Source organism: Aureobasidium subglaciale, assembly GCF_000721755.1.
Source record: "Aureobasidium subglaciale EXF-2481 unplaced genomic scaffold scaffold_0, whole genome shotgun sequence".
NCBI lineage: Eukaryota > Fungi > Ascomycota > Dothideomycetes > Dothideales > Saccotheciaceae > Aureobasidium > Aureobasidium subglaciale.
The window spans coordinates 2,096,432-2,122,942 of record NW_013566995.1 but is presented as its reverse complement, the minus strand read 5'-3'; the positions used below and the strand labels follow the sequence as shown (position 1 = coordinate 2,122,942).

Genomic DNA, 26,511 nt, shown 5'->3' with positions numbered 1-26,511 from the left:
GCCCATGGCAGAGGGCCTCACAATTTGAAGAGGGCGTGCGCGACTATACACGCGTGTCGAGGGTTTGTGACGCGAACGTCCTCTCCTGCTTGTAACATGACCTTGTTCTTTCCGTTCTGGTCGCTTCACTGTTCCCACGTCGCGACAAGTAGCGCGCTGAAGTTTGACGATCTGGCTTGGCCGGCGGCTTTTGACTGACGATGGGCGGTAGATGGTGAATAGCAGAAGATCTAAGCTTTGCGCTCCCTTCAGGAAGGAAGGAGCGAGTCACTAGGCCGTTTTAGCACCTCCTGTTCAACACCATACAGCTTGAATAAGCAAGCAAGTATACGCCACTTCCGAGGCCTTAGAGCCATAGTATCAGCTCTGCTAGCGCTAGCAGCTAGTAGTACTAGCGTATACAACCCCTCTATCTCGTCGTCGTTGTCATCACTGCTGCCACTACTACTGCTAACCTCTAGTATACAGCAGCTATAGATAAGCTCCGTCGTCGCTTCCTCTTTATACTAATAGTCGCTGTTATTCTCTGCTAGCGCCGTCGTTCTCGGCGTACTATCTACCGAGCCCCTCTACTATACAACCACTTCGACTAGCAGCTTAATAGCTGGCCTGCCGATAAATTTAAGTTCTTCTGTCGCTTTAGCAGGGATAAAGTAGTTAAGTTAACGTAGCTCCTAAAGCTTAATACTCTCGAGTTTAACAACCGACTAAATCCACCGTCGCTATACTTCGCTATAGCAGTTACCTACGCTCGCCTCTACTTTCCGAACGACTAGACGGTGCTTTACGACCACTTTAGTCGCTGCCGTAGCTATCTAAGCACGGTATTTAGCGATACCATTAAATTCCTTAATAGAGAGCACCGACAGCTGCTTAAGTGGCATCCTCGGCTACGTCTTAAGCGAATTTAAGAGTACGCTAAGTGTATACGCCGGCGAGGAGGTAGAGTTAGTATATAGGGTTTTGTNGACGGTACTTTTAGAGGCTTTAATCGACCTTAGCGCCGTNAGCGAGACTACTTCTCTAGCCATTACTATAGCTATAGCTTTAAGTATTAGGCAATTGTTACACTAGATNGCCTTNTTAGTTCGCTTNTAGGTCCTTATTATAGCCGCGACAACGACTAGTCTATATAGCAGAGCTTAATAGTGCCTTCGAAGCTTAATAAGCTACTTAAGGGCGAGCGCTATTATNTATATAGAGACCTTNCGTATAGCAACNACCCTAGAGTTATAGCGCCGTATAAGCATTAGTATAGCTTCCGATACCTTACCGCTAAACAGAGAGCCTTTAANAGGCGTCTATTAAAGGTCCGAATAGCAGTTAAGCATGCCTTTAGTCGAACTNAGTCCTTATAGACATATACAGCATTTACTAAAGGCCTTAACCTTAGAAATNAAGCGGTAGCTAGCTTCTACCGTGTTNCTATACTAATNACGAACTTATATACCTATACTAGTAGCTAGAGTCAGTCGTCGATTCGCTTTTTATGCTCTCCGCCATCTCCTAAGCAATACCTTTTAATAGAGCTATAGATAGCTATGAATTTTACCAGTTCTAAGCGTTCGGTACGAACTAGTTCGGCTGATAAGGCGTATAATAGAGCGGCTTAACTTGCGCTGGTACTGGCGCTGGTACTAGCGCTAGTACTGGCTGTTACTGGCGCAGTAGCTAAGCGAGCATAGCCTCTTGTCGTTATATCGATGCCTTAAGCTAAGTAACCTTAGTTCTAAGCTCTATAATCTCTGCTATAGGAGCCATTTAAGTTAGCGCTACAGCTGCTAGAAAGGCGCGATTAGCGATAGCTATAAGGTTAACTAATAGCTCTTCCTACGAAGGTATCGTTACTAAGCTATTACTTAAGCTATAGCTGCCACCTCGGCGACGACGCTACGTTAGCGAACTAACTGAACTTGCTATACCTCGGCCTCTGCGCGCAGCGCTGTTACTCACTTCGACATTAACATTAATTACTAGCTCTAAGTTAACGCTCTACGTATCGAAGTCGTTAACATTAGCAGCTAAAGTAGCGTCCTCGTCGCTCTCGTCATTAAGTGAGCGCTGCTAAGCGCCTCGAGCAGTTATACGCTCTCGATCACGCTTAGTTCGACGGCTCTATCGTCGCTAAGCCTCTACGCTAAGCGCTGCTGCTAAGTTCTCTTTAGCAGCACGATCCTACACCTCTCTTATAAACCGATCTATGCTGACTGTATAGTCAGTCTCATTCTCAGTTCTAGAGGTCTCCGTCCTTAGCCGCTATACGCGCCGGCGCTCGTTAACTATGCTCTAGATCCTCCTCTTTATCGACGCGTAGTTATAGCCAGTCTTCTACTTCTAGTGCTTCTAGATACGACGAAACTAGTTTAAGTTCGGGATGCGGTTGTACGCCGGCGTATAGATCTAAAGGATGTCGAGAAGATCCTTGTTGCGCTACTTAGTCTAGTGGCGGCCGGATTGATTATAGTTAGCTACGCTACGCGGACCTCTGCTGCCTCTACCACCTCTTATACGACTAGTTCCGCGAGACCTTTAAGAACTTTAAGCGCTCTGCTAGCTCTACTGGCTCTAAGCGCTCTAAGCGCTCTAGGGGGCGCTAGATTAAGTTGGCGAAGTAAGGCCGAGGGTATCTATCGACGGTAACGACTGCTAACTGGACTGACTATTGCTCCACTCGCTTGCCGGTAGATAAGAGCCCTAAGTATTTATGCTAACAACGAGGTGTATATAGATAGCTACGCTACGAACTTAGAGCTTAGAGGCCTCTGCAACCTCGGAGCTTAGCTAGCCGCCGAGCTAGCTGAACTATGCCTCAGACTAGCCGAATTGAGCTCCTGTACGGCTCTAACACCATGGTGTACGCCTTGAACACCTTAACCCTCGCCACTTGATCGACTAGCCACTTAGAGCTCGAGAAACGCTCCTGTCAAGGTGTTAAACAGGAGGTGCTAAAACGGCCTACTTAGAGCTTAAGAAGGAGCGACTCCCATCTCTGAATATGGGCATCGCATAAGCGTGACTTCGGGGCGCAGCACAGTCATCTGCTTCGGATCGGTCACAGGTCTCCGGCAAGGTTGCGATAAGCCTTTCAGTCCGCAAAGTAGCTCCTGTAGTTTGAAAGAGACTTTGCGAAGGAACGGTTCAATCGCCAAGAGTTCACTGATCAGAACTTTGAGCCTCCCCACTTTCGTGAGTAAATCCGGCTAACCAGCGTCATATTCTGGTATGTTCTTCGACTTGCTTTACTATTAAGTGCTTCCTATCGCCTGTGGAAGTGGTGTCTACTTTTCGATGATAGGTTCGACAGATGATGTATAGAAGGTCGTTCAGAGGGTCACAATGTGCACCGTCCTTTTATAGTTAAGTGTCGTGTTAGAAATTCGGGCTGATCAGTCACATCTCAGCAGATCTGTTGCACATTACCCATCTTCTTCTTTTTACGCCCATTAGAGCCTAGATTACACTGCACACAATTAGATCAATCGTAGGGCGACTACGGAGCAGTGTACCGACCCGTGAGGAAGCCTTTAAGGAGAGCAAAGGTCGAACATTTGTTGCTTCTAGGGGCACCCTGGTATACACACGATCGCCAAGGGATCTTCGTTTTCACCCGGAGCAATTCGGACACTGGTTTTTCAACTCATTAACGGTCGCAATGTCAGCTCAGATTGGCAAGTCTAAGACACTGTAAAGCGACCTGACACACATGGCAGTCACTTGTCGTTCACACGGCTCTGTCGATCTCGAATCATTATGGTTTGAGGGTCAAGGTTTTGTTGACTCGTCAGGTGAGATATGTCTTATCTAGCTTCGGGACATCGGCGTCCGGGCGATCATATAGCCTCAAGCTCTTCGTACAGCGTCATTGTTTTCTTGGCTCAAGCGAGCGATCATTCCACCGAAAACTTCGTGAATCTTTGCATCAACATCCTCGTCCACGGCAGAGACTTCAAATGTGTCTCGCACGGTGACCATGACTGATGGTAGTGGAAACCAACTATCCTTCGCATGGGTCGAATATGATCCTCGAGCATTGAAAGAACGTCGAGCCGCGGGAGTCTACACACAACAGCGACGAGTCGTGCGAGCTCATGTCGCGCACACATCTTCTGGAGCAAGAAAAGCTACCATCGCAAGGAAAGTGTCCATCGCGAAAGCCTCAGGATCAAGAAAAGCAACAAAAGGATCGGGAAAAGTCGACAAACAGGATACGGCAGATAGAGCGGCTTACGACACGATCTCCCTCCTCTTCTCACGACTCCGCTCCCGCGATGCCCATGCCGTCGCCTCCATGGCGCAAAAAGCCGATCGCATCCTGCTCTGGAACGCCTTCACCGGTGGTAACACATGTTTCGAAGCCGCATTGTTCGTCGCAGGGACTTTCGCCAACACTTGTGGTGTGACTCGACATGAACTACACGCTGGATTCGGTAGTGGTCAATTATTCCTCCGTGGCGCGTCTCTAGAGGGCGTTCAGCAAGCTATCATCCACAACTCGAAGGACAGTCTGAACTCGATATCGATCGCGTTACTTGCTGGTTGGGAACGCCGTTTCGGGGATCAACAGTCATACGAAGTACACCTACAAGCGTGGAAAGCTCTACCACTCGCGCTCGGTTCGCTGGAGGATGGGAGCATCGCTGCTTTGGCAGATGTAGCGTTGACATGTTTCCAAGAGGCTACGCAAGAGAGATACATCGCCGAAGCAACGTCTTCCGCAACAAGGTCCCTCATCTATGGCACAGTACTTCCTGAGGGTCTACCTTCTGGCTTCCACGTTGTCCCAGGCGAGGTTCCAGAGGCTCTAAGCTTGCTCAGTATCGTTGCTCGATGCGCGACGTTCGAATATACTGGCTTGCACTCTGTCCAAACGTACCGGAAACTCGTCATCGAGACAATATCCTGGAGCGCCAGCCATTCCATCTCTCCAGAGCCAGTTGATTCATATGAGGAGGCTTGGGACCAGACAGATCTAAACGCTCTTTACCACATTCGCTCAGCCTTGATATCCGCAAACGGTTTCATCTTGTTGGCGGCTGTCGAGGCACACAGCCTAGAGTGGCAGTTCAACGTCCAGTTGGGCATTCATATTCATGCTGAAGCGGCTCGAAACTTGAAGACCCACCAGCTGATGGGCACGAAATACCAGGATATTGCGATATGGGCAAAGATGACCATGGAGAGTCACGCGATCCCGAGCCAGAGCGGTGACGAACACATGAGTGGTCTGATGAGATCCACAGGCATCAGGACTTGGGATCAGATGGATGCACTGCTCAGGCGACACGTTTACAGAGAAGAGCTGGTAGCTCAAAAGTACAGACGATTGTTTGATGCACTTGTATATTAGCGACAGAAATCTAACGACAGACCACGATTATAGACGCATTGCAAGATTGAATTGACTTCTCTTTGCTTTCTCCTTCTACAGGCCGCATGATCCAATCTCTTCCACCATCAATAAATATGTGCGTACCAGGTCATGTCGGGAAAATTGTAGTGCTTCAAACTTGTTCCCAGGAAAGGATAGCCTAGCGGTAGCCGATTGGACACTTGCAGTGGTCCTAAGGAGTCTGATGAAGTCGCATCGTATCATTTTACAAGAACTCTCAGGTTTATGGCATGTATATACTTCTTGTCTCTCCGACCCGAATGGTGCACTGTGCACATGAGCGGGGTAAGAGTGGGGGTCAGCCGCATGTTCACAACGTTTTCCGTCCAGAGGTTTCCCGCTTGCCGGCTGCCTCTCCGAACGCTTCATCACTGTCAGCTTCCCGAACTGATGCTTGGTTAGAGATCGTTGCGATATGCAATCTTGTTCACTCGTATTGCGTGGATATACCATACAAGGACACGATGATTTCACTGTTGCTGCATTGTGTACATCTCACATGCAACGCAGCAGTTTCGAAGGATGGCATTCAGGCTAATATGATTGGCGCGGCTCCAATCGCATGACTCACCCCTTGCCGACTGGATGATGGGAAGGAGCGACGCGACTAATCTATAACACTCACAATCGCGTTGGATTGTGTCACAGAATTCTTCTCGCGATCCACTTCCATTTACTGGTACAAGCATAGATTCCCACCTCAACATGTCTGCTCAGCTTGACGCCGCATCAATCGCCCGTCTTTCTTTACATGACCCGAAGCATTTTAAGATCCAGCATGCACAGACAATTCATCGCGTTGAGCTTTTGAAACATTGGTCAACCATCGATGGGGCGAGAGTTCTCGAATTAGGTTGCGGTCAAGGTGATTGTACGGCTGTACTGGCATCTGCTGTTGGTCAGCTCGGAAGTATAGTGGCCGTCGACCCTGCCAGTTTGGATTACGGTGGGGACCCAGCAAACGCCCCGAGGTACCAGGAGCAACATACTGATTCCTTTTACAGGAGCTCCATACACACTTGGCCAAGCGCAAAACTACATTTCCAAGAGCGAGCTGGGCGGGAAAATCACTTGGGTCCAACAACCACCTCTTGACTATCTCTCGTCGCTTCCTTCAACGTCCCTTGACGACAGTCACACTTTCGATGCGACGGTGCTTGCTCACTGTTTGTGGTACTTTCATTCACCCTCGCTCATTCTCCAGACCTTCCGTGCACTCAAAAGACACAGCAAGCGTCTCTTGCTTGCCGAATGGTCCTTGACAGCAACGAATCCATTAGCTCACCCACATGTACTAGCAGCTCTCACGCAGGCAGCGCTCGAATGTCGCAAAGCTGAGAGCCACTCAAATGTCCGTACAGTACTGAGCCCAAAGCGATTGACTGAATTGGCCCAAGAGGCTGGGTGGCGACTCGAGAGAGAGGACCAGATTGAATCTGGAGAGGGGGTGTTGGATGGCCAGTGGGAAGTATCTGCTTGTCTCTCATCCTCTTTTGGGAAGGAGATTGAAGAGTGTGTCAACGACAGGAAGGAAAGAAGTGTTGTGCAAGCCTTACGCGATGCGTGTGAGGCAAGCGTGGGTGGAGAGAAAGTTGGTCGGCAGAGTGTCAGAAGCATGGACGTTTGGGTCGCAACTTTCGTCTGATCAGGTGCGACTGAAGAACGTGCCAACCTTCTTGACTGCTTCTTTCTTGTTGATGTCGAACGGAGGACTTGGCCGAGCGTATGCTGAAGCTTCACAACGCAAGTGACTCCAGGGGGCGGACGACGAATCGACAACGTGGGGCAACACCGGTACGAAATTCCGCAGCTTCCAGGGAAGGTTTCCTCTTTCAGTTCAAGATGTCCAATCACAGCCCAGCATGGTTCTCCCTGAAAAGCATATCTCACACCCCGCGGTAGACTAGTGCCTGATGTGGTAATTGGTGACTTGCCGCTTGTCTGCATGTACAGGTACAAGATCTTGTTTAAGCTCTATGTCAACCGCGTATTCGGTACGTGCACAGTGAATGAGATTCGACCCATTGGATACATACCTGTACGTCTTCGATCACTGTATGGTAACAACTTCTTCAGCTCCGCTGATTGCACGTCCCAAAGGCCAAAGATTGAGAGCCTCGGAGAAGTTTTCATGTGTGTTCGCAACAGCGCACCTAGCACAACCTTTGAAAGTTCAACGAGTCTCCGCGCCGTGGATCTCAGTATAAAGAATCGGAATCCCATGGTTCTGATTTTGACTCACTCAGACATCCCTTTGCTTTCGCCCACTTGTATACCGCGTTGAGCGATACATACAACATGCGAGGATCTTGGATTGTGGCAGTTTTGGGTGGTCTTGCTCCGCATGTGAACGGAGCTTTGCAAAAATGCAATGCGGACAACTGCCTTCGCTCGGTGAGGCAGCTCAACCTAGTGATAGAGACTTCGCTGACCATGGACTCGCGCAGGTGCGTGCTACCGCTGGAAAGCCAGGCGCCGCTTCTGCCAGCGCTTATTGCGTTTCGTTCTTCGAGAGAACTGTTACACCTTGTCCAAGGTTTGTTGCCGTGAAATCTTTCAAGTCTGGAAAGCATGCTGACTGAGTCTTAAACAGCACGGTCACAGTCACTGCCCTTGTGACTTCGGACCTGGCCACTAGCGTTTATACCGCAACATCGATTATCTATACTACCGCGGCCCCAGTCGCAGCTCGGGATATCGAAGATCGAGATATTATAGTTAGAGCTGTCTCCCAACCTTCAATGTGCCCAAATGTCCAGACCAACAGTGCTGTGCCGAAGTACGCATCTGCCTGCTCTGGTACCGCGAGATACTCCTCCGCCTGTTCATGCGTCGGTGCCACCATCAGGACTGTCACAGCAAGCCCGCCTCCAGCAGTAACTTCAACTCTGATCAGCGTCATCGGTACCACGACCGTAACCACTGCTCAAGCATTCTCAACCGTAACTGTTGCACAACCAAGTTGTACTGGGACTGCGAATTTCATTCTCCAGGCGACGACAAGCAATGAAGTCGGTCAGTTCCTTACTGGCGACAGAGATTATGTCTCCTTCGGTCCCCAGGCTGGGGCAACTACATGGACTCTACGCGCAGACGGTGCTGTGCTCATGGCAGATGGGTCCACCGTTGGATGGAACATGCCTTCCGGACCAGGATACATCTACGATACTGATCTTTCGCTTGCGGCTTCTCAGTCTCCAGTAAGACAAGCAGTGATGTGCTCGTTCCCGTCAGCTGCTGTCAATGGTATGCCTCGGGAGTTGAGATGCGCTCCGAGCGATGGAGTGAACACGATACTTCAGGGATGTGCCGCTGACTCGCGTCCGGCGTTCAACTCGAAGTTCTACAACCCGACATGCAAGGCCATTACTTTGTATGCCATCACAGTGTGTTGAGCCCTCGATCTATCGTGTTGCCATGTAAGATTTCGATATGAACGAGAAGCCGTTGCATCTGATGGGCATCCCACAAGTGCTTCCAACTCCGTATGGAGACATGTGTCAGGTGTGGCTGTGTAGAGGAACCGTATCCATATCTTGGAGAGTCGTATCGAAACCTCCTTATGATAATAACCTTGTGATTCCTTATCAGGCGAAGGATGTCATGTTCTTGCCGCACCTGTATGAACACGGCGAAGGTCTGGCTACTCCGAAGACGTAGGATTGAGGCCATTTGTCTAAATTTCAATGCTGCATCGACGTTGTATCGATGACTGGGCCGGCCTTGGGAGGTATAAGCACACGCCACATCTGCGTTCGAGTTTTCTTGCGTGCGAAATGCTGGAGCGCACATCGCATGATCAGCGAATCTCCATCAAGTCAGCAAAGTCGAGCTCAGTGTAAGGCAGGGCTTGACATCCACACGCTGCCGACAGTGATGACTGACAGTATCAGTCGTCGGAAATGTGGTTTGGACAAGCAATGCAAGGATTGGACAAGCATTTGCTTGGCTGTAGCTCTGACAGCAATTGCTCGGCCGATCTCACCCTGAAACTGCCCCACTGGCGCATTGACCCTGAGACACGTCATACAGTGACTCCAACCACGCGTCTGCTTGTGGACACGTTCATACAGTAGCATGGCCACTAATTCTGATAAAGCGAAGCACGAGCACCCTCCGCAAGGGCCAGTACTGCTGGCGCGTAACTAACAGTCACACATAACGTTTACCAGCGACAGGGAAGCATTGAACAACTATCTCTTGTCGCCATGGCGCTCACTGTCGTTTGTGGCGCAATGCGTACGTCGAGTGCACGGGTTGGCCACGCGTCGACCCTATATCGCGACGAACGCGACACGAAGCGTGATCACCCACCTGGTAAACATAAGAGACAAACAGATCCTCTGACCATGAGGCTTGATGTGGCATGGCCGGATCCAGAATCTGATTTCTTCTGGAATCAAAGCAGAAGACGCGACCGTACCCGACCCCGCTCGTTCGGCCGTATGGATGTACTTGATTTGATTTTGGGAGGGTCGAACGATTGGTCGCAGCTTTTATGAGCGCCCGCCGCTCCACCTACTTGAGAAGCAATCGTCGGTCCAGACGAACTCGTCAAGTTTGAGTTCCTGATGGTATGGCCACTGCTGGCCTGCATGGCAGTTGTTTGCATATTCTCGCAACTGCCCATACCCAAATATACCGCCCTGCCGAGAAGTGACGGCCACACATCGACCATTTACTTGCTTCCCAACCACAGCACCGACCCTCACATCTGCAAATCAATACATCCGCAGTTCGCAGATGTCCTTCTGCCCATCGAGCAGGAAGTCTACGAGCGGTTTTCTGCGAACAATCCGCCATCAAGCTTGTTATCCTACCATGGCATCCACGACGAAATACCTGCTGGTTTGGTGCTTGAATTCGCAGAGCTGGGGAACCTACAAGACTGGCTGCTCGAAGGACATATACCCGGAAAGGATCTGTTATACAAATGGGGCTATCAAGTGACAGAGGCTCTAGAGTTTGCGCATGGGCTCGGGGTACTACATGCCGATATACATTGTCTCAACTTCTTCTTAACGAAAACACTGGACCTCAAAGTTGGAGACTGGGGAGGTGCATCTATAGATGGAGCCAGGTCGTATTGCTCGTACAGGTATAGCCATAGATTGTTTAGGCTGGATGGTGCCGACCTCCCGACAGACATGGGCATTACAACAGAGTCAGAAATATTCGCCTTAGGCACAGCGCTCTACGTCATGGTCTCTGGACAGCAACCATGGCCTGAACTAGAGGAGCCTAAAGACAGGGAAGAGATTCGAGGAAAAATCGCTCGCAGAGAATTTCCAAATACAAGAGTATTGGATGTACTTGGCAGTGTAATAGAGAGGTGCTGGAGTCTGCGGTTCACTTCCATGACAGAGATTAAGCATGCGATCGAGAAAGAGAGCTATGATGATAAACGGACGCAATTGTCCGAGGATCGTTAGAACTTCAGGCAAAGTTACTCCTGGAATATGGGAACTGCTACTATATCTCAATCGCTTTGAGTCATGGTTGTCAATCCAGTCGATTACCAGGATATACGATCGCGAATCCCTCCAATAAGCAAGTGCAGACTTGAAGCAGCTAATATAGGCCCGAGCGGAATCCCATTTGTCCATCTCATGCCATCTCGAGAGACCTAAATGGGGCCTTCAATGGCTATCACCGATCATGAACATTTCGCGTCAGCAGCGTGTACACTCTATGCTTGGGTGTCTCAACGCAGGGACAGGGCACGAGTGTTGCACACGCGTGTATCCTCGCTCGCCGACGTGTACAGCATCTCGCTCGCAAGAACTGCACAGGCACAAGATGTCGCGGCGTTGCAACAGCGACTGACGTGATTAGTACAGCAGGTCTACCAGTGTGAGTCAGCGATAATGGCCAGGAAGTATTGTACAAGGGGCCAGAGTCTGGAACTCGGAAGAAAGACCCTCGCCATCTGCTTAAGGTAGTCAATCAAAGGAACGTGCAATCGGCAAGCATAACACTGTGTCGCAGGACCGAAGCAATGTACCATTGTGGCCAGAGGAGGCATTCTTGATGTCTTTAGGCACGTATAGCCCACTGGATCAAATGAAGAGTCCCGCCGTCTAGCAACGATACCAACCCTGTCTTTGACGCTGCTCCTGTTGCTTGTATATATTGAAGACACGGAACATGTTATCGCTCATACTTGAACGCTGGCCCTTCTGGGAGCCTCCATCTACTCCAAACGACATTGTTACAGAATCGTGACCGCGGTTACGTAGGCCGAGCTCAACACAGACACGGTGCGAATCCCAGAAGCCAAAACCGAGGCAATGAAATGTTTCTCAGTCCGAGTCTCGCAACGGACTGTCAGCACGTAATCTATAGATCCGGATGCGAGATAACTCGGTGCTCTATTGTCGGAAGGGGAAGTACGCCTCTCCCCGTGTGGCAGTGTCACTAGCAAGCCGGACAAAGGTAACCGCTGGACACCAAGAGAAATTTGGTGATGTTGGCAGTAAATCAGAGACGAGAGCTTTAGTGGTGTATACAGTCCCCTTAATCGGGTACGCTTGCAAAATACCGTAAGAGAAAGTGAGCCTCTTATTCGGCTCATCAGGCGACCGTAATGAAGGACCAAAAATTATGCTCTGTGCCATTTCGGTAGCCATATCCAATGTCATTTGATCTTCAAGGCCAAAGAATGCTCGCTGGGGTGCTGTGAAGCGTTCAACGGTATCCCTACCGGACGTAGTCGTGCTCTGCATCGCTCGCCAACACGCAGCCAAAAGCCACAGAACACGGATCGCGCGCGTCTCTTCTTCCCAACTTGGGTCGCTGAGTGGTAAGTGGATCTCTATAGGAACACCTTGAGGGTCCGGATCGTTCAGACTATGAGGTCCCCGGTACCTGTATCTAGGGTTGGCCAGCCTTTCGAATCTGAGTGTGCCGAGGCAGTCAAGCTTAGAGCGGAGAATGAAGGAAGCGATGTCATGGACGCGGACTGCTTGCGCGACAGTGTGAAAGATGGTTGCAACAGCTATCTTCGGCCACTGATCCGTAGTCGCGGCAGCGATCAAATCATCGGCCATATTCTGGAGCTGTTCGATGGTAAAGGTCCGAGAGATGCCACTTGTCACGAGACGTTCTCGCAGTAGCATATATATGAGAACTGGAGAGACAAGTTCGTCAGACAGACTCTGTGCGATGACCGTTCGGAAGACACGTTGTGCGTTTGAACGAAACACGGCATTGAGGTGCGGCGACGCTAAGATTGCAGCGTACAAGGCTTTGAGACTAGGCAGTTCCAGGAGGATAAACAAAGTCAATGGCGCTGGCAGGATCGAGAAATCAGGCATCGCATATGGGCGGAAGCAAAATCAAGTGCTTCGCTGAGGACCTTGGCCACCGGAAGTGAGTGGAGTTACGTGGAAAGCTTTGGGCGACATGATCTGATTATGTAAGCATGTCTTACCCATAGCTCGGAAGCTGGCTCGTTCCCTTAACCAGTCGAGTCCAGAACACAGCTGAAGCCAACGCTCTACAATGCAGAATCACTTGTCGCAATTACCAGCGCCGTTGCCGCTTTATATCCTACTGGAGCTGCCTAATTTGAAAGCCTTATATGCCGCTATCTTGTCATCACCGCACTTGTACGCGACGTTTCGCCTGAACGCTCGCCATGTGTTTGACACTATCGCTCATCGGAGCATGCCCAATGAGCTGATCAATTTGATCTATATGCATCTTCATCTACAGCAGCAACCATCCGACGAGTTCAAAATGGATCTTTTTGGAGATTTTCAAGTCCAAGATCGATTCAGAGCAGTGAAACTAGCCCTAGCGAGCTCACGGCACACGACTTCTGCTGCGAACGTTTTTCGTGTGGTCGCTCAAGGTGTGCTTCTCTACGACATAGGACGTTTCATCCTCCGGTCTAAGCTTGATTATCTTAAGACTCTCCAGCTCCAGAAGCTGGCGGACCCGCGGTTCAATTACATGCTCTATGACCGCGATTTAGTCATGCGACAAAATCCTGAAGGTACCACGTTACATCTAGCCGCAAGTTTCGGAGATCCTAGCTGGCTGGAGGAAGGTCGTGTTCTATGGGGTTTGTGGAGATTGAGTATCGCAAGGCTCATATCACATAAATTTGCAGCATGTTCCTATGGTAACGCTTTAGATTCTGTCGTTCGCACGCAGGTCAACTTTTCGCCCCTTGCCCATCGCTGGACAGACAACATAATAGCAGAGATCACCAATTCTATGGTGGCAGGGACAAGGCTGCAACCGCCAGCTAGCGCGCGAGCCTCATCACCGAAACCAATTGATCTCGACCATCTAACTGTAGTGCAGCCTTATCTGATCCCTCATCCTCCTTACTTGACGATTATCCCAAGCTCTAAAGAATTGGTACCAACTGCTCCAGTGTTTTCATGGTGTCCTGCAGACGTGTCGGAGCCATCACACCATTCTGTTGTATGGTCTCCGTTTGACGCTGAATTCCAAAGAGAGAACCCATCCGCCAGATACGTTCGTGCGATGGAAAATGCCCCTTATGGCCCGATACAAGCCCAGTGTAGTGATGTTTTCGATCGTCTAGGGTTTGGGTTTTGGGACACTCGGCGGATTTGCGCTGATTTCGAACTCCGGATGCCTCGCCGGCACCTTGAAATGGACCCATCCCTCTATGGCCAAGGTGGACCTAAGCATGTCAGCATGAGCGGCGGCTTGTTCCGTCTGCTTGGTATATACAAGCAAGAAAGAGAGCGTGAAAAGGATGGCTGGAAGAGGGCAGTGTACTCAATGCGGTCTGATCTAGGGCGACGGGCTGCTTCAACCGATCATTGAGTCCGTTTATGGCCGTCTCTACCAATTGGGAATGTCTTGCTGTGTATATAATCATCAGCACCTGCGACTTACCGTTCAGAGTGTTGTCGCTATGTTGTGAGATTGGTGGAAATTGTGTAGACCTGAGGAAGGACCGACTGAGACCAATCGACTAAAGCTAACGAATACCCAAGCGACGAACGCGTTCTGTCTCGACGTCCATTCCGTATGACATCACCTGCCAGGTGTCTGCTTTCTGCTTGTCTCCGGAATTAGTATGCGACAAAGACAATGATCTACTGAAGTTTGGCGGAAAGCCGACTACCGTCGTACAATGCACCTGGGAACGAACGTTGATCGCATTGACATAGCTACCGAGACTAAAGAGAGGAGCGGAAATTGAAAGGTGAGGACCCTGGTGAAGCCGTCAATCATGGCCACTGTGATATCCGCAATCGATCTGAGGGTAAATTTTCTAATTCAGCACTTGGATGTGAATGGTCAACTTAGTGCTTGGTCATAATGACTTCAGTCTGCACGTTGGCAGCTTCTTTGTCAATCTCACCAAGCAAGGCATCCTCTCCGTCAAACACCTGGGCGATCTTCTCCAAAGAGCGACCCTTGGTCTCAGGGAACCAAAACCAGGCGCACAGTATCCAGACAATGAGAAGCACGACTGAGACGATGTAATACTTCCAACCAATGTTTTCCAGAGCAACAGGGTTGACGAATCCTAGCATAACTCCAATAGCGATGCCGGAGAAGGATGAAATCATCATACCCTTGGCGCGCAAACTGTAGGGGAGGACTTCGGTGAGGTAGAGGAAGGGAATTGGTGTTAGACTGATGGCGTAGAAGAAGTTGAAGGAGAAGATGAGAACGACAACACCGACGCCGATACTTTGGTGCTTGTATCCTTGGTTCTCGTTCACGGCTGAGAGTACAGTCCCTGGATATCGATGTCAGTGTTTCTGGATTATTGCATAGAATTGAAAGTGACTTACACAAAAGGTAGGATACGAACATGCCACCGAGACCAGTCAGTATGAGTGTACGACGACCGAGTCTGTCGACCAGAGTTGCAGAAGACAAGGCAGCGATGTAGTTGAAGATCTGAAGACCTCCGTTGATTCCATTTTGAGCCGTTCCACTGGTGATACCAATCTGTTTGAGGATAAGAGCAAGATAATAGGAGATGAGTGTGTTGCCGGAAGCTTGCTGCATGATACCGAGAACGATGATGACGAAAAGGCGGTGGCGGTTTCCGGCTGATTTGAAGAAGGCCGAGTACTTGGTCTGACTCTGGGCCTTCTCTGCGTTGATGGCAGCGGAGATCTCGGATATCTCGAAAAGAACAAGCGGACTGCTCAGATCACCACCAGCGTGGTGCTTAGCGAGGACTTGGATGGCCTCTTCTCTGCGGTCATTGGAGATAAGCCAGCGAGGGGATTCGGGTAACCATATGCTGAGAATTAGCTGGATGATCGAGGGTGCACACTGCAAGAGCGAGGGAATGCGCCATGACCAAGAGCTGTTGATACGGAAGGTGCCAAAGGTGCTCCATGCTGGTTGTTATGTTAGTTTTGCACCGAGTGGTCTGGGATGACAAAGCTCACCAGCAATAATTGCTCCAACAAACCAATTGGTGTTGTAGATGGCTGTCATCTTGCCACGATGGGTAGGATAAGTCAGTTCTGCGACCATTGCTGGCGCTGCGACACAGGCAATTGATAGACCAAACCCGAGCAAGAAACGAGCAGTCAAGAACATGCCAATGTTTTTCGCACTGGTCTGCAGCACAGCGCCCACAATCATGATAATGTTTCCAATCTGAACTGGACGCTTGCGACCCAGATAGTCGGTGATCCAGCCTGTGAAGGGCAATGCGGTGATGAAGCCGATAGTGTTGATGGTGCTGAGCAGACCAAGAACACCACCTTTGGGGTGATCGAAATCTGAAGACGCTCATGAGTAAAGCTGGTATGGAACACAAATGTCAAAAAGATTCTCACCGCTTTGCCAGGCTGGAAGAGTCTGTAGACCATTCATCATACTGCCATCGAACCCATTGGTCGTAGGCGTGAGCAAGACGGCGAGGATGATAATGTTGAGTTGAAGCAAATGGGGTACGCGATACCAAGGCTTGTCATGCTTCGGCAGAACATTGTCGATAGTCAAGCCTTGCAGACCACCTTGAATCATCCCATTGCTGTCGATCTTTGAGACTTCGCACTCGTCCGCATGACTGATGGTCTTCTTGAGGTCGGCAGATTCCATTGCGTCCGATCGATGTGGATGTTCAGACAGTTGTCAGTGACTAGATGTGACTGTCAACATTGCTGATCATCCTGGGGTTAGCCAAAGGTCTTTATACACTGTTACATCAATGGGTCAGAGTCGTAGAGTGTCAAGACCGTTCAAGAGTCGCTCACATGGGATCGCCTCACTTCCCCACGGGGCAGACATTTTCAATTTCCCGCCATCATACTTTCATTAATTTTCCGGCCGTTTGCAAAACAGCCGCCTGCCCCTCTCGACTATTTCCCGACGCACGCACCTCGTAACTCTATCTTCCGTAAAAGCTTGCCTGCTTGGTTGCGGAGCGAGACGCTTCGAACTTGTATATGGTATCAGCTGGCGTTCTTGCGCAGACAGCTAGATCGTAGCAATGCCTCCCAGCCGTGCCCTATGTCATTTGTCGCCCACTTTCCACTTCAGAGCTCCCAGAGGCTGGCTTAATGATCCTTGTGCGCCAGGTCATGACGTGTCAACTGGCACTTACCATCTATTCTATCAATGTGAGTAGAAGATACGTGTGCACTTAACGTGCAGAACCCTGCTGACTATCTATGTAGGGAACCCAAAGTCATGCGACTGGGGTGATATCACTTGGGGTCGCCTGATCAGCTCAGATGGACTTCGTTGGAAACAGCCTGACCCGGAACCTGTATTCAAACCAGACCAGCCTTATGACAAGGAAGGTATCTTCACAGGTTGCCTCTATCCCACTGGATCGAACGGCGAGCCAGGAAAGCTGACAGTGTTCTACACTTCTGCCTGCTATCTCCCAATAAACTGGACTCTGAACTATCACCGGAATAGCGCTGGACTAGGATATGCGTCCTCGCGAGACGGTGGCCAAACCTGGAAAAAGGGCAAGAACAATCCCATCTTGCTTGGCGAACCGGAGGGCGTCGTGGTCACAGGTTTTCGAGACCCTTATCTGGCACCTTGGTCGAATGTTGACAAACTTCAGAAAAGTGAAAGTCTGTATGGTGTCATCTCGGGCGGTATAAGAAACCAAGGAGGAGCTGTATTTTTGTACGAAGTTAGTCCGACCAACATCCTCGAATGGAAATACCTAGGACCCATCTTACAGCTTCCCGAGCGACTTTCTCCTTCAACTCAGTGGGACTTTGGTATCAATTGGGAGTGTGCAGCGTTCATGACACTTTCGAACAAATCAATGGAGCGCGACTTCTTCATACTCGGTTGCGAAGGTGCGAAGCCTGCTCCTCTTTCGGAGAATGATGACTCTTTCGTGGGCTATTGTCTTTGGATGTCTGGTACCCTTGGGAAGTCCGACGGGCTAAATATGAGCTACGATTTCGGAGGTCTGTTGGACCACGGTTGCTTTTACGCACCAAGCCACTATCAACATCCAGTCACGGGTGTTCGCATCCTCTGGGGATGGATCAAGGAAGAAGACGTGACTCTTGCACATTGCGAGGAGAAGGGCTGGAGGGGCATGCTCTCTCTACCGCGCGAAATCTTTCTGCTGTCCATTTCAGATGTCGTCAGTACACTGGCCACGCCACTCGAGACGATTGAAGCTTTTCATCTTACTGCGAGCGACCGCGACAAGGACACCAGTACGGTCCATACGCTGGGTATCCGTCCCTGGCGCGATTTTCATCAGCTTCGCCTCGAAGGTAGTCAACGCTGGTCGTCCGTGAGATGTGGATTCGAGCCGCACGTTTTGTTCCAGGGCATGCACTGGGAGCTGTGGTGTGGGATCACACTGTCAGCGTCCCGGAGCACCAAGGTCGGATTCCAGATTCAGCATAACGCTTCTCGTTCGCAGCACACAAGTATATACTTTGACATGGCGAGCGAAGAGATCGTGGTCGATCGCTCGACCAGCAACAGCGATCCTGAAGTGGGGAAGGAAATCTTGAAAGGTCATCTCCCTCTGCTCAACATCCGCAGTGATGGCAGAGATGAGCTTGAGAAACTGTCGATGAGGATCTTCTGCGATGGAAACGTTGTGGAGGTCTTCGCGAATGAAAGGTTTGCAATGAGTTTCATGGTCTACTCGGATGATCCAAGCTGCACAGGCGTGAGCTGTTTCCAAATCGGTGACGTTCTACCTGCGTCTGTCTTCGATAGCATCGAGATGTGGCAATTGTCCAACATTCTGATAGAGTAACCTTGATGTACCTGTGTTTTATTCCCGCTACTTTCTGAAGAATAGACTTAATTTGCGATCTTCTTCCATCCCGTAGCCGCTTGACTGTGTACGCGTGATGTGGACACCCGGCCTTCTCTCACAAGTTCGAAGACGCTGGTGATACGCTGGAGTACGATAGTTCGGCAGACAATGCTGCTTTCCAAAGAGCAGATAGTATTCATCTCCGCGCCAATAATGGTCACTGCACAAGAATCTCCTCTACATCGACGCGCGGTCTCAGCTCTACCTTGACGTCTTTAGCCTTCAACAACTCGCTTCGATGACCTAGTGATCTTCTCTCAGATCCTACCCTTCGCTCACGGAATGTTTGACGCAGATACAGTGCCGAGTCCTTGGGTGTGCGAACTTGTGTCTCGAAGTCGACATGTGTGATTCCGAATCGAATGTCGTAGCCCGCCGACCACTCTGTAGCACACGTCAGTGACATTTCTTCTTTTTCTTCTTGGAAAGTACAAGCCAGTGATCATGTACGTACCAAAGTTGTCCATTAAGGACCAGGCATAGTACCCGCCAACGTCGACTTCGTCCTCTGAGATAGCGCGAGCGATAGCGTCAATGTACAATCCGAAATATCGTATGCGAAAGCTGTCATTTACGGCTTGGTCGAGAGTCATATCATGCTCACCGGGGCAAGGACAACCATTCTCAGTGACGAAGATTGTCCTGTGATATCTCTTCCAGATCCAGTTGAGCAATTTTCGAAACTGCACAGGAGTAACGCGAAGCCATGCTACACCTGAGACAGGGCCAATTTCCTTGCCTTTGCTATTGTAGGGTAATTCCTCGACATTGCCTGTGTAGTCATCTGCACTTGGCGCCGTCTTCCGGGCTCTCGCAAATTGTGACGTGTAATGATTCATACCATAAAACGTGTTGAACTGCGCCGTACGCTTCAGGAGATCCTGCTGTGTAGGAGTGAAGACCGGGAGCCTAGATCCTAATTGTTCCCTCATGCAAGCAGGATAGTCGGTTCCAAGATACACAGGATCTGCAAACCAGCCAATGTAAAATTCAATTCTTCGTTGAGCAGCTACAATGTCGCCTGGATCGTTTGCATCATAGGGTTCGTAAAAGTCGCCGTTGAGCACAATCGAGATCGAGCCCTCTTGTGAAGAATTGAAGTGCTTCACGTAGAGCTCGACCGTGGCAGCATGCGCCAGAATGATGCTGTGACCGACTCTGAAGGGCTCTGCAGATGAATCATTACCGTGCTCCGTGCTGCGACCAGGTGCTAGAACGCCACTGTGATAACCATAAATGGATATGATGAAGGGCTCGTTGAATGTGATCCATTGCTTCACACGATCGCCGAAATGCTTGAAGCAGAGTTTGGCATAGTGGGTGAAGTCAGCCTGGAATTCTGCCGTGTCCAGCATGCCTTGGTAGCGCTTGTGAAGAGCCAATGGTAGATCCCAATGGTACAGGGTGATTACTGGCTTGATTCCCTGAGCTAACAGACAGTCGATGAGATCGTTGTAAAATGCGATACCAGTGGGATTGACTGCATCCTGTCGGCCGCCCAGCGGGATAAGTCGGGACCATGAGATTGAGAAACGGTAGCAGTCGACACCGTAAGATTTCAACAGTGTGACATCCTGGCGCATCCGATGGTAGTGGTCGCATGCCACATCACCACTCTCGCCATTTGTGCGAGTGGGTAGGAGATGAGCGAACTCGTCCCATATTGAGGGCCCCCTTCCGTCAGTGTCCACAGCGCCCTCGATCTGATATGAGGCTGTCGCCGCGCCCCACTGGAATGAAGCAGGAAGCTTTAGCCCTTCTACATCATCTTCGTAGGCTGGAACAGATGCCTGAACGGTGTTCGAAGCTTCTTCAGAGAGGAACATTGTAGCGTGCGTGGCGTTTGAGGCGGCGATATCATCACCATCATCGTGAGGGCGGCGGAAACATGCTTAAGTACAAATATTACGACAGTTCATTTTGCTCGACTGCAGATCCGGAACAAAATCTTGCAGATAACAGCCAAGGCACGGTTCCTATCTCCTACGGGACAGCGCAAGACGGGATCCGGAAAATAATCACAGAAACAGGCTTTCCTGCCCTGTGCAATTAGAGTTGCAGAGCTTCCAAGCGACGAGCCGCGGATCCGGAAAATAGTGTGAGGCGGCGGAAGATGCTCGCAACGCTCGATTGGGTCAAGGCCCGTTCGTGATGAGCGTCGGAAAATTGCAAACTAATCGGCTGGATCGTTTCCAGCTACCCATCCGCGGCCTCTGAAGCTTTGCTGTCCAGCAAAGCCAAGATATGTGGGAACAGCTCTTGATACTGCCTCAAAACGCTGTGCGTTGGTATGTCGGGATTGTTCGCGATTAGCTCTAAGACTGAGGCGCCGATGAGCCGGATCTTTTCCACACAGGCTTCTCCATTCAGTCTGATCAGCTCGATGCTTGAAGTGTGTATAACATATAGCAGGTCCCTGGCGATACCGAGAGAATCGGCAATGTGGAGACTCGGAGTCTTGCATCTCTCATCGTGCCTGAAGCCAAGCGTAGGCCTTGGTTCGTATAGGCGTCGAATGACCAGCAATTTCAAACAAAGGTGCGAGACCTGTAGGTTTGTGCGCTGAATCGCCATGGCCTCGGGAATTTGGAGTCTGTCAGTCTCTGCTTGGAACGCGAACTTGCCCATGATCGGAGAGACGTCGGGATAGAAGGACAGACAAGTGGGCAAGTTGTCAAGACAAGCGTAGAAGTCTGAAAGAAGAGCATCTAACAATGTTTGTGATCTATTCGCCTGTGCCTGATCAATGGCTACCGTATCCAAGCAAGAATGATCAAAATCGAGCAAACGTTCGGCAGTCCGCCAAAGATCTTGGTTCGCGTTGAAACCGGTCAGTATGTTTAGTTCTTGGATATTTCCTGCATCGAGGGTGATGTAGATCGCGTCCTGATCGCCTAGAGGTACTGGATATCCCACGGTTTCAACATCACGAAAGATGGTTTCTTTCAGACATACTGGATGTCCACCGAGCACTGCAGACGACTTATCACCTGTGTAGAGAGTCCAGAAAGCGCGACGACACATCTGTCCTTCCAAGTGTGACATCCGTGTATATGTGCTCTCGTCGTGCAGTCGCATCGCTTGAGCCAGACGAATACACTCACCTAACATGTTCCATGAGGTCCTTCGCTTGCCAGCCACATGTGCCCATCCTGACTGGAACATTCGAATTACGAGCGATGTATGATCGGGATTCTCAATGTCCTCTTCAGTGTACTGAGCAAGTGCAGCACGCGAAGATCGATAAAAGACTGTAGCCGCTGGCCAAGTGTTTGAGGATGTTGTGACCGGTAGAACAGCGAGCGTGTATGAGCATGTGGCAGTAAGAAGCGCGAAGGTCTTGTGGTCAAGATCGAAAACGCCGAGTCCAAGTTGTTCAATCGCTTCTGCAAGTCTAGGTCGATATACAACAGGGTACGTGGGATAAATCTTGCCAAAGAATAACTCGATGCAAGAAGCTATATATCCAACGTGATCAACTCCAATGCCAGCTGCGTTGAGTCCGTGCGACAATGCTTCGAACAGCGGCTTCACACCAATGTTCTGAGCGAAAGACGGTGAAGGGCTAATTACAGCTCCCGGCGTGATGTCGTTCCAGATGGTCCAGTCAGGCTGAGGTGTTGCGGACAAAATATCATATGACTGAAACGGATGTGCAGCAGGTGAAGGGTCGAGCATTTCCCCCTGTTCGTTACTTACGGATCCGTCTCTGCCGTGAGAATGCAAGTCAAAAGGACCTGCCTCATTCGATGCAGCAATCACAGGGATGAGCGACACTTCGTGGGAGCGAAGGGGAGTCGAAATCTGCTGTGGTTCGTTAGGCGTACTCCAGGTATCATCATTGGTTTTCGCATGTCGACCACGCTTGCGTGTAGGTTTCCGCGTGGAGCATTGTACACCCAAGGCTTCACAATTAGCGCAGGCGGGCTGCCGAGCATCGCACTAGACGTCGTCGAGTCAGACTCCCAGTCAGTCACCTCGTTGCGAGATGGTCGCACCTTAGTCTTCCGCCTTTGACAATTTTCACAGCTCAAGGTCATTCGTTTGGCACCCGGTCGCGCAGTTCGTGAAGTCGGCACTCTTGACGTGGAACTCGGCTCTGCGAGCATCTCATGCGGGTCGGGCATAGCGCATTCGGATTCGGACGTGTGTTGCAACTAGCAAAGCTGTAGATTGTGAACAAAACTGTGACAAGGTGCAGGTCAAACAAATACCCGCGGAAAATTGCTCCCGCGTTCGTTGCGCCACCCCCACTTTCCCGATCGGGTGATGACAATGGTCAAATGTCGAGAACATTGGAGGCATCTTCAAGAGTCTCATCTGGCAACATGATACCTGGCTACAGTGTGCATGAGATATGAAGTCAGTGGAACACTCGTGCGCACATGTATACACACCTGTCCTCCAACCCTTGACTCGAACCTGAACCATGTCGAATCTGCCAGCTACAAGAACGAGGCAGCCACCGAAAGGACACTGGCAACGCCGCCAGCTGCTGCCATCCCACTGCTCTCGTTCTTGGACGTAGACCCCCATGTCTTCCCAAAATATCTCGTCAACTGACTGGCCAGCAGATGTTCTCTAAAATGCTGATCCAGCCCACCAGCCATGTAAATAGTATAATTTTGCTTACGCCTAGAATCTGTCTCACCCCAACACAGACGATCACCCACCACTTCGTCTTCCTGCTTTCCAGTCTTACTTCCTTCCACCGGCCACGTTCGAGAGTATTCGTAGAGCGTGTCCCATTGGAACTTGGTAATCAACTTTCCATCTTCGAACGCTTTCCACACGAACTTGCGACCGCCGTAAGTGAATCGACGCGGCGACCAAGATCTTGTTTTTGAGACTCGATCAGGCAACTCTAACGTCACACTTCCTTGTGGATCCTTCATTGCAAGCCAGTATGCTCCACCGCCAGGTGGTGCCGTTCTTCGGATGTCAACATGAACTGCTCCAGCAGCTGGAAGAAACTCCCCAGAACGCCTCAGAACCGCTTCGGTAATTGGCGCATCCGAGTTCCAGACTATTTGCAGGGCATAGAGGGTGTGCGCTTTTGTCGCATCTTTCACATAGGCCCAGTAGGACCTGAGACCAAGATTAACTAACTCCGAGTCTATCGAGATATTGTAAACAGTTGGTGTGAGTGACGCATCCAGTGTGGGCGTGAATTTCGGCACATTATCCGATAGGAGCCGCTTGATATTATCTGGTGCAGTGCTACGATACACTTTGAGGTCCATTCCCTTTGGTAGCGCTTTGTCGTGGTCACTGAGCAACTTTTGATCCTGTCCTCACCGTGAGCACGACTCGAGAAATGATGCCGATGCTAGTGTCACGTATGTGGATCAACTCACCAGACTTAAACAAAAGTGATTACCATTCTGAGCGGCTAGGACCTCAGCATCCGCACTCAGGATCGTGGGAGGAGCGATGACTCCAGCGAAGGGCGGATTGGCCCTGGCTGCTTGATCGAGCACGGCTTTGCGTTCAAGCAACACCTCGAGTTGGCGTTCATACATCTTTCGATGAACTTTGAGATTGTTCTTTTTGATGGTTGGCATAATTTTGACGAGAAGATCGATGGAAGTTTTGTATTCTTCAAGCGCTTTGTCATATTGGCCGTGATATTCGCTGATAAATCCCTGCACCACACATTTGTAGACCGGGATCATGTGTTCGGGAACGGATGAACTCATCGTGAGATCTGAGTCTGATCGTCGTGGCAGAGTCTGTAGAGACGATTGGTGTGCTTGGTTTGTTAGGACGGCAGAGACTGGGAAGGGCAACTACAGCTAGATATAGATACTCCGGCGACCCTCACTGCCTGAGACTCTGCCTGATCCTTCAATCGCGTGTGCTGTCACGATTCCCATTGCTGCAGGCCAAGTGACTCAGGCGGTCAGGTTCATGGCCAGAAATTACACATCGATACCAGATCAGTCATAGTATGGGTGCCTTGTCAAGACAACGCCCTGTCATTTCGTCTGGGAACAGCTAGCTAAGCCTCTAGTCGCTGGGCAAACCGACTTTTGCAGGGTCTGTAGCCGACGAACACATCTCCTTGGCTTGTGGGGGACCCCGGAACCAGATAAGACGTTGACATAGTCTCTGTAACACTGCCCATTGCTCATAAATTGTGCATAACACAGACTGACAGTCAGGCACTGGTGGCGGCTGTGTTGAAATGCAGTACTGGACACCGAAAGGACAGAGATCCGTTGTCGCTTCTTCAAGACAAGATTTTATTGGTGGTGCAACAAGATGTGGGATGAATGTGCTGCGAGAGAGAGAACAAGAGATGAGCTTAGCATGCAGATCCCTTCGGAGTCGCCGAAGAGATCATCCGCGTCACCGTGCCAAAACTTACGCGTCGTGCTGGAAGGAACGACCCACTGCCAAGTTGACTCCCATGACTCTGCGGAAGTCCAACAGCTCCGCAAAGCCAGGTGGAGAGTGGATTTGCGCCCCTGCTCCTTCTTGTCTTTCGCTCTTGAAGTGCACACAGTCTATGTCAGGATCGGTCTCGACGGCGAGCAAATCAGCTCTTGTGGGACGGGAAAACCATGATCGGAGAACCCACTGCTTTCCATGTGACATGATCTACGCGACTGCTGTTGCGAACCACCAATTGCGACACACAACACTGGAATAGGCGCCACGATGGTCACAGTGCGCGCGCAAGGCTCGACGCGTCGCAATGAATTCAGAATCGTCATCTCTTTTTGGTCCACTTTCGGATTGTCAGACTGGAGATCAATATCCTCTGGTCACCACGCAAACGCAATGGAGTCTCTCGAACGCACCGTTCAAGTCTTTCTTGGATTAAGAAGCCCTTGGCTCAATACACCACACGTCAGGAACTCAGGAGTCGTGGGGTTGATACAGAGATCATCAGCCATTCCATGCGCGCTGTACGTTTGTAGTCACCAAAGTGGTGACAAGAGAGTTCATACGTCCACGAGCGGCAAGCGAGGCCTCGACCTATGCGAATCTATGCTGTCCCTTGAGGACTGCTGGTCAAGACACCTGCGCCACACGACCACGTGAGAACTCTACAGTTCTACCTTTTCTATTCTGACGGTCGAGTGCTTCTTTGCATCGTCTGACGTGTTCAAGTCCTCGTCCATCGGCGGTATCAGCTTTCCTCGAGGCTGGGCCCATACCGCTTTACGCACCGATCTCGCGAAGAGCGCGTCCATCTCTTCGAGCGTAATGCCTAGAGCTATGTCAGAAACGTTACAAGGGCAGCGACACGACCGAAGAACGTCTCACCTTTCGTCTCGGGTACAAAAAAGAAGGACCAGATGCCCATGGCTATCAAGATCACGCCGAAGAAAAAGTAGGCTCCATATCCAAGATCTGAAATCATGTACGGAGTGGATCGAGCAATAATGAATGATCCAAGCCAGGTGTCTGCTGTGGTCAATGCGACACAAAGCATATGGATATCCAAGGGGAAGATCTCAGATGCTGCCATGACATCGGTAAAAGGTGGTTGTAGCAGAAGATCTTGATACTTACCGTAGGTCCAGGTGATACCCTGCCAAGTTGCACAGATGATGAAAGCGTTGACGTATACACAAACCATGGCCAGATATCCTCAGCCATTATGAGATGTGTCGCCCGCTGCCAGGGCCGCAAGAGGATCTGCCCTTAGAACATACCCACCAATATACAGCATGGGCACGCACCCCAGAGCTGCGCCCCAGATGAGGCCCTTTCGTCGACCAACTCTTTCGACGATTCCCATCGTGAAGGTGATCATACCCAGGGTCTTTGAGATACCGTAAGATCCAGTCGAAAACAGCTTGAGCGATGTGCCGGGCACTCCGAGGCTTTC

General features: G+C 50.4%; 12 protein-coding genes across 12 annotated transcripts; 6 read left to right on the top strand and 6 right to left on the bottom strand.

The window, feature by feature from the left end:
• The first annotated feature begins 3,726 nt into the window (after positions 1–3,726).
• Positions 3,727–5,596, top strand: AUEXF2481DRAFT_35184 (uncharacterized protein). The gene has a single exon (XM_013493957.1). It carries the CDS (start codon positions 3,971–3,973, stop codon positions 5,345–5,347), a length of 1,377 nt encoding a protein of 458 aa, XP_013349411.1. The 5' UTR covers positions 3,727–3,970; the 3' UTR covers positions 5,348–5,596.
• Positions 5,597–5,807: 211 nt separating this feature from the next.
• On the top strand, positions 5,808–7,463 carry AUEXF2481DRAFT_104342 (uncharacterized protein). The gene is made up of 2 exons (XM_013493956.1): positions 5,808–6,335; positions 6,394–7,463. Exons 1-2 carry the CDS (start codon positions 6,095–6,097, stop codon positions 7,032–7,034), a joined length of 882 nt encoding a protein of 293 aa, XP_013349410.1. The 5' UTR covers positions 5,808–6,094; the 3' UTR covers positions 7,035–7,463.
• On the top strand, positions 7,331–8,941 carry AUEXF2481DRAFT_167640 (uncharacterized protein). Its single transcript, XM_013493955.1, has 4 exons — positions 7,331–7,427; positions 7,490–7,783; positions 7,837–7,925; positions 7,983–8,941. The coding sequence occupies exons 2-4, from the start codon at positions 7,688–7,690 to the stop codon at positions 8,782–8,784; spliced, it is 987 nt and encodes a 328-aa protein (XP_013349409.1). The 5' UTR covers positions 7,331–7,427; positions 7,490–7,687; the 3' UTR covers positions 8,785–8,941.
• A 1,019-nt stretch (positions 8,942–9,960) lies between these two features.
• AUEXF2481DRAFT_25201 (uncharacterized protein) lies at positions 9,961–10,821 on the top strand (the record flags this gene model as incomplete). The annotated part of the gene is made up of 1 exon (XM_013493954.1): positions 9,961–10,821. One exon carries the CDS (start codon positions 9,961–9,963, stop codon positions 10,819–10,821), a length of 861 nt encoding a protein of 286 aa, XP_013349408.1.
• A 557-nt stretch (positions 10,822–11,378) lies between these two features.
• AUEXF2481DRAFT_35179 (uncharacterized protein) lies at positions 11,379–12,736 on the bottom strand. Its single transcript, XM_013493953.1, has one exon. It carries the CDS (start codon positions 12,703–12,705, stop codon positions 11,761–11,763), a length of 945 nt encoding a protein of 314 aa, XP_013349407.1. The 5' UTR covers positions 12,706–12,736; the 3' UTR covers positions 11,379–11,760.
• On the top strand, positions 12,674–14,439 carry AUEXF2481DRAFT_167476 (uncharacterized protein). Its single transcript, XM_013493952.1, has one exon. The coding sequence runs from the start codon at positions 12,893–12,895 to the stop codon at positions 14,195–14,197; it is 1,305 nt and encodes a 434-aa protein (XP_013349406.1). The 5' UTR covers positions 12,674–12,892; the 3' UTR covers positions 14,198–14,439.
• Positions 14,440–14,516: 77 nt separating this feature from the next.
• AUEXF2481DRAFT_35177 (uncharacterized protein) lies at positions 14,517–16,565 on the bottom strand. Its single transcript, XM_013493951.1, has 4 exons — positions 16,189–16,565; positions 15,793–16,131; positions 15,181–15,741; positions 14,517–15,125 (listed from the first exon to the last, which is right to left on the bottom strand). Exons 1-4 carry the CDS (start codon positions 16,451–16,453, stop codon positions 14,683–14,685), a joined length of 1,608 nt encoding a protein of 535 aa, XP_013349405.1. The 5' UTR covers positions 16,454–16,565; the 3' UTR covers positions 14,517–14,682.
• A 279-nt stretch (positions 16,566–16,844) lies between these two features.
• AUEXF2481DRAFT_803 (glycoside hydrolase family 32 protein) lies at positions 16,845–18,605 on the top strand (the record flags this gene model as incomplete). The annotated part of the gene is made up of 2 exons (XM_013493863.1): positions 16,845–16,974; positions 17,032–18,605. The coding sequence occupies 2 exons, from the start codon at positions 16,845–16,847 to the stop codon at positions 18,603–18,605; spliced, it is 1,704 nt and encodes a 567-aa protein (XP_013349317.1).
• Positions 18,606–18,734: 129 nt separating this feature from the next.
• On the bottom strand, positions 18,735–20,679 carry AUEXF2481DRAFT_167369 (glycoside hydrolase family 1 protein). The gene is made up of 3 exons (XM_013493950.1): positions 19,123–20,679; positions 18,937–19,052; positions 18,735–18,869 (listed from the first exon to the last, which is right to left on the bottom strand). Exons 1-3 carry the CDS (start codon positions 20,492–20,494, stop codon positions 18,864–18,866), a joined length of 1,494 nt encoding a protein of 497 aa, XP_013349404.1. The 5' UTR covers positions 20,495–20,679; the 3' UTR covers positions 18,735–18,863.
• Positions 20,680–22,925, bottom strand: AUEXF2481DRAFT_167384 (uncharacterized protein). The gene is made up of 2 exons (XM_013493949.1): positions 22,667–22,925; positions 20,680–22,610 (listed from the first exon to the last, which is right to left on the bottom strand). Exons 1-2 carry the CDS (start codon positions 22,793–22,795, stop codon positions 20,865–20,867), a joined length of 1,875 nt encoding a protein of 624 aa, XP_013349403.1. The 5' UTR covers positions 22,796–22,925; the 3' UTR covers positions 20,680–20,864.
• AUEXF2481DRAFT_167383 (uncharacterized protein) lies at positions 22,926–24,611 on the bottom strand. The gene is made up of 3 exons (XM_013493948.1): positions 24,026–24,611; positions 23,066–23,956; positions 22,926–23,007 (listed from the first exon to the last, which is right to left on the bottom strand). The coding sequence occupies exons 1-2, from the start codon at positions 24,365–24,367 to the stop codon at positions 23,114–23,116; spliced, it is 1,185 nt and encodes a 394-aa protein (XP_013349402.1). The 5' UTR covers positions 24,368–24,611; the 3' UTR covers positions 22,926–23,007; positions 23,066–23,113.
• Positions 24,612–25,723: 1,112 nt separating this feature from the next.
• Positions 25,724–26,259, bottom strand: AUEXF2481DRAFT_800 (uncharacterized protein; the record flags this gene model as incomplete). The annotated part of the gene is made up of 2 exons (XM_013493859.1): positions 25,724–25,887; positions 25,944–26,259. 2 exons carry the CDS (start codon positions 26,257–26,259, stop codon positions 25,724–25,726), a joined length of 480 nt encoding a protein of 159 aa, XP_013349313.1.
• Positions 26,260–26,511: the final 252 nt, after the last annotated feature.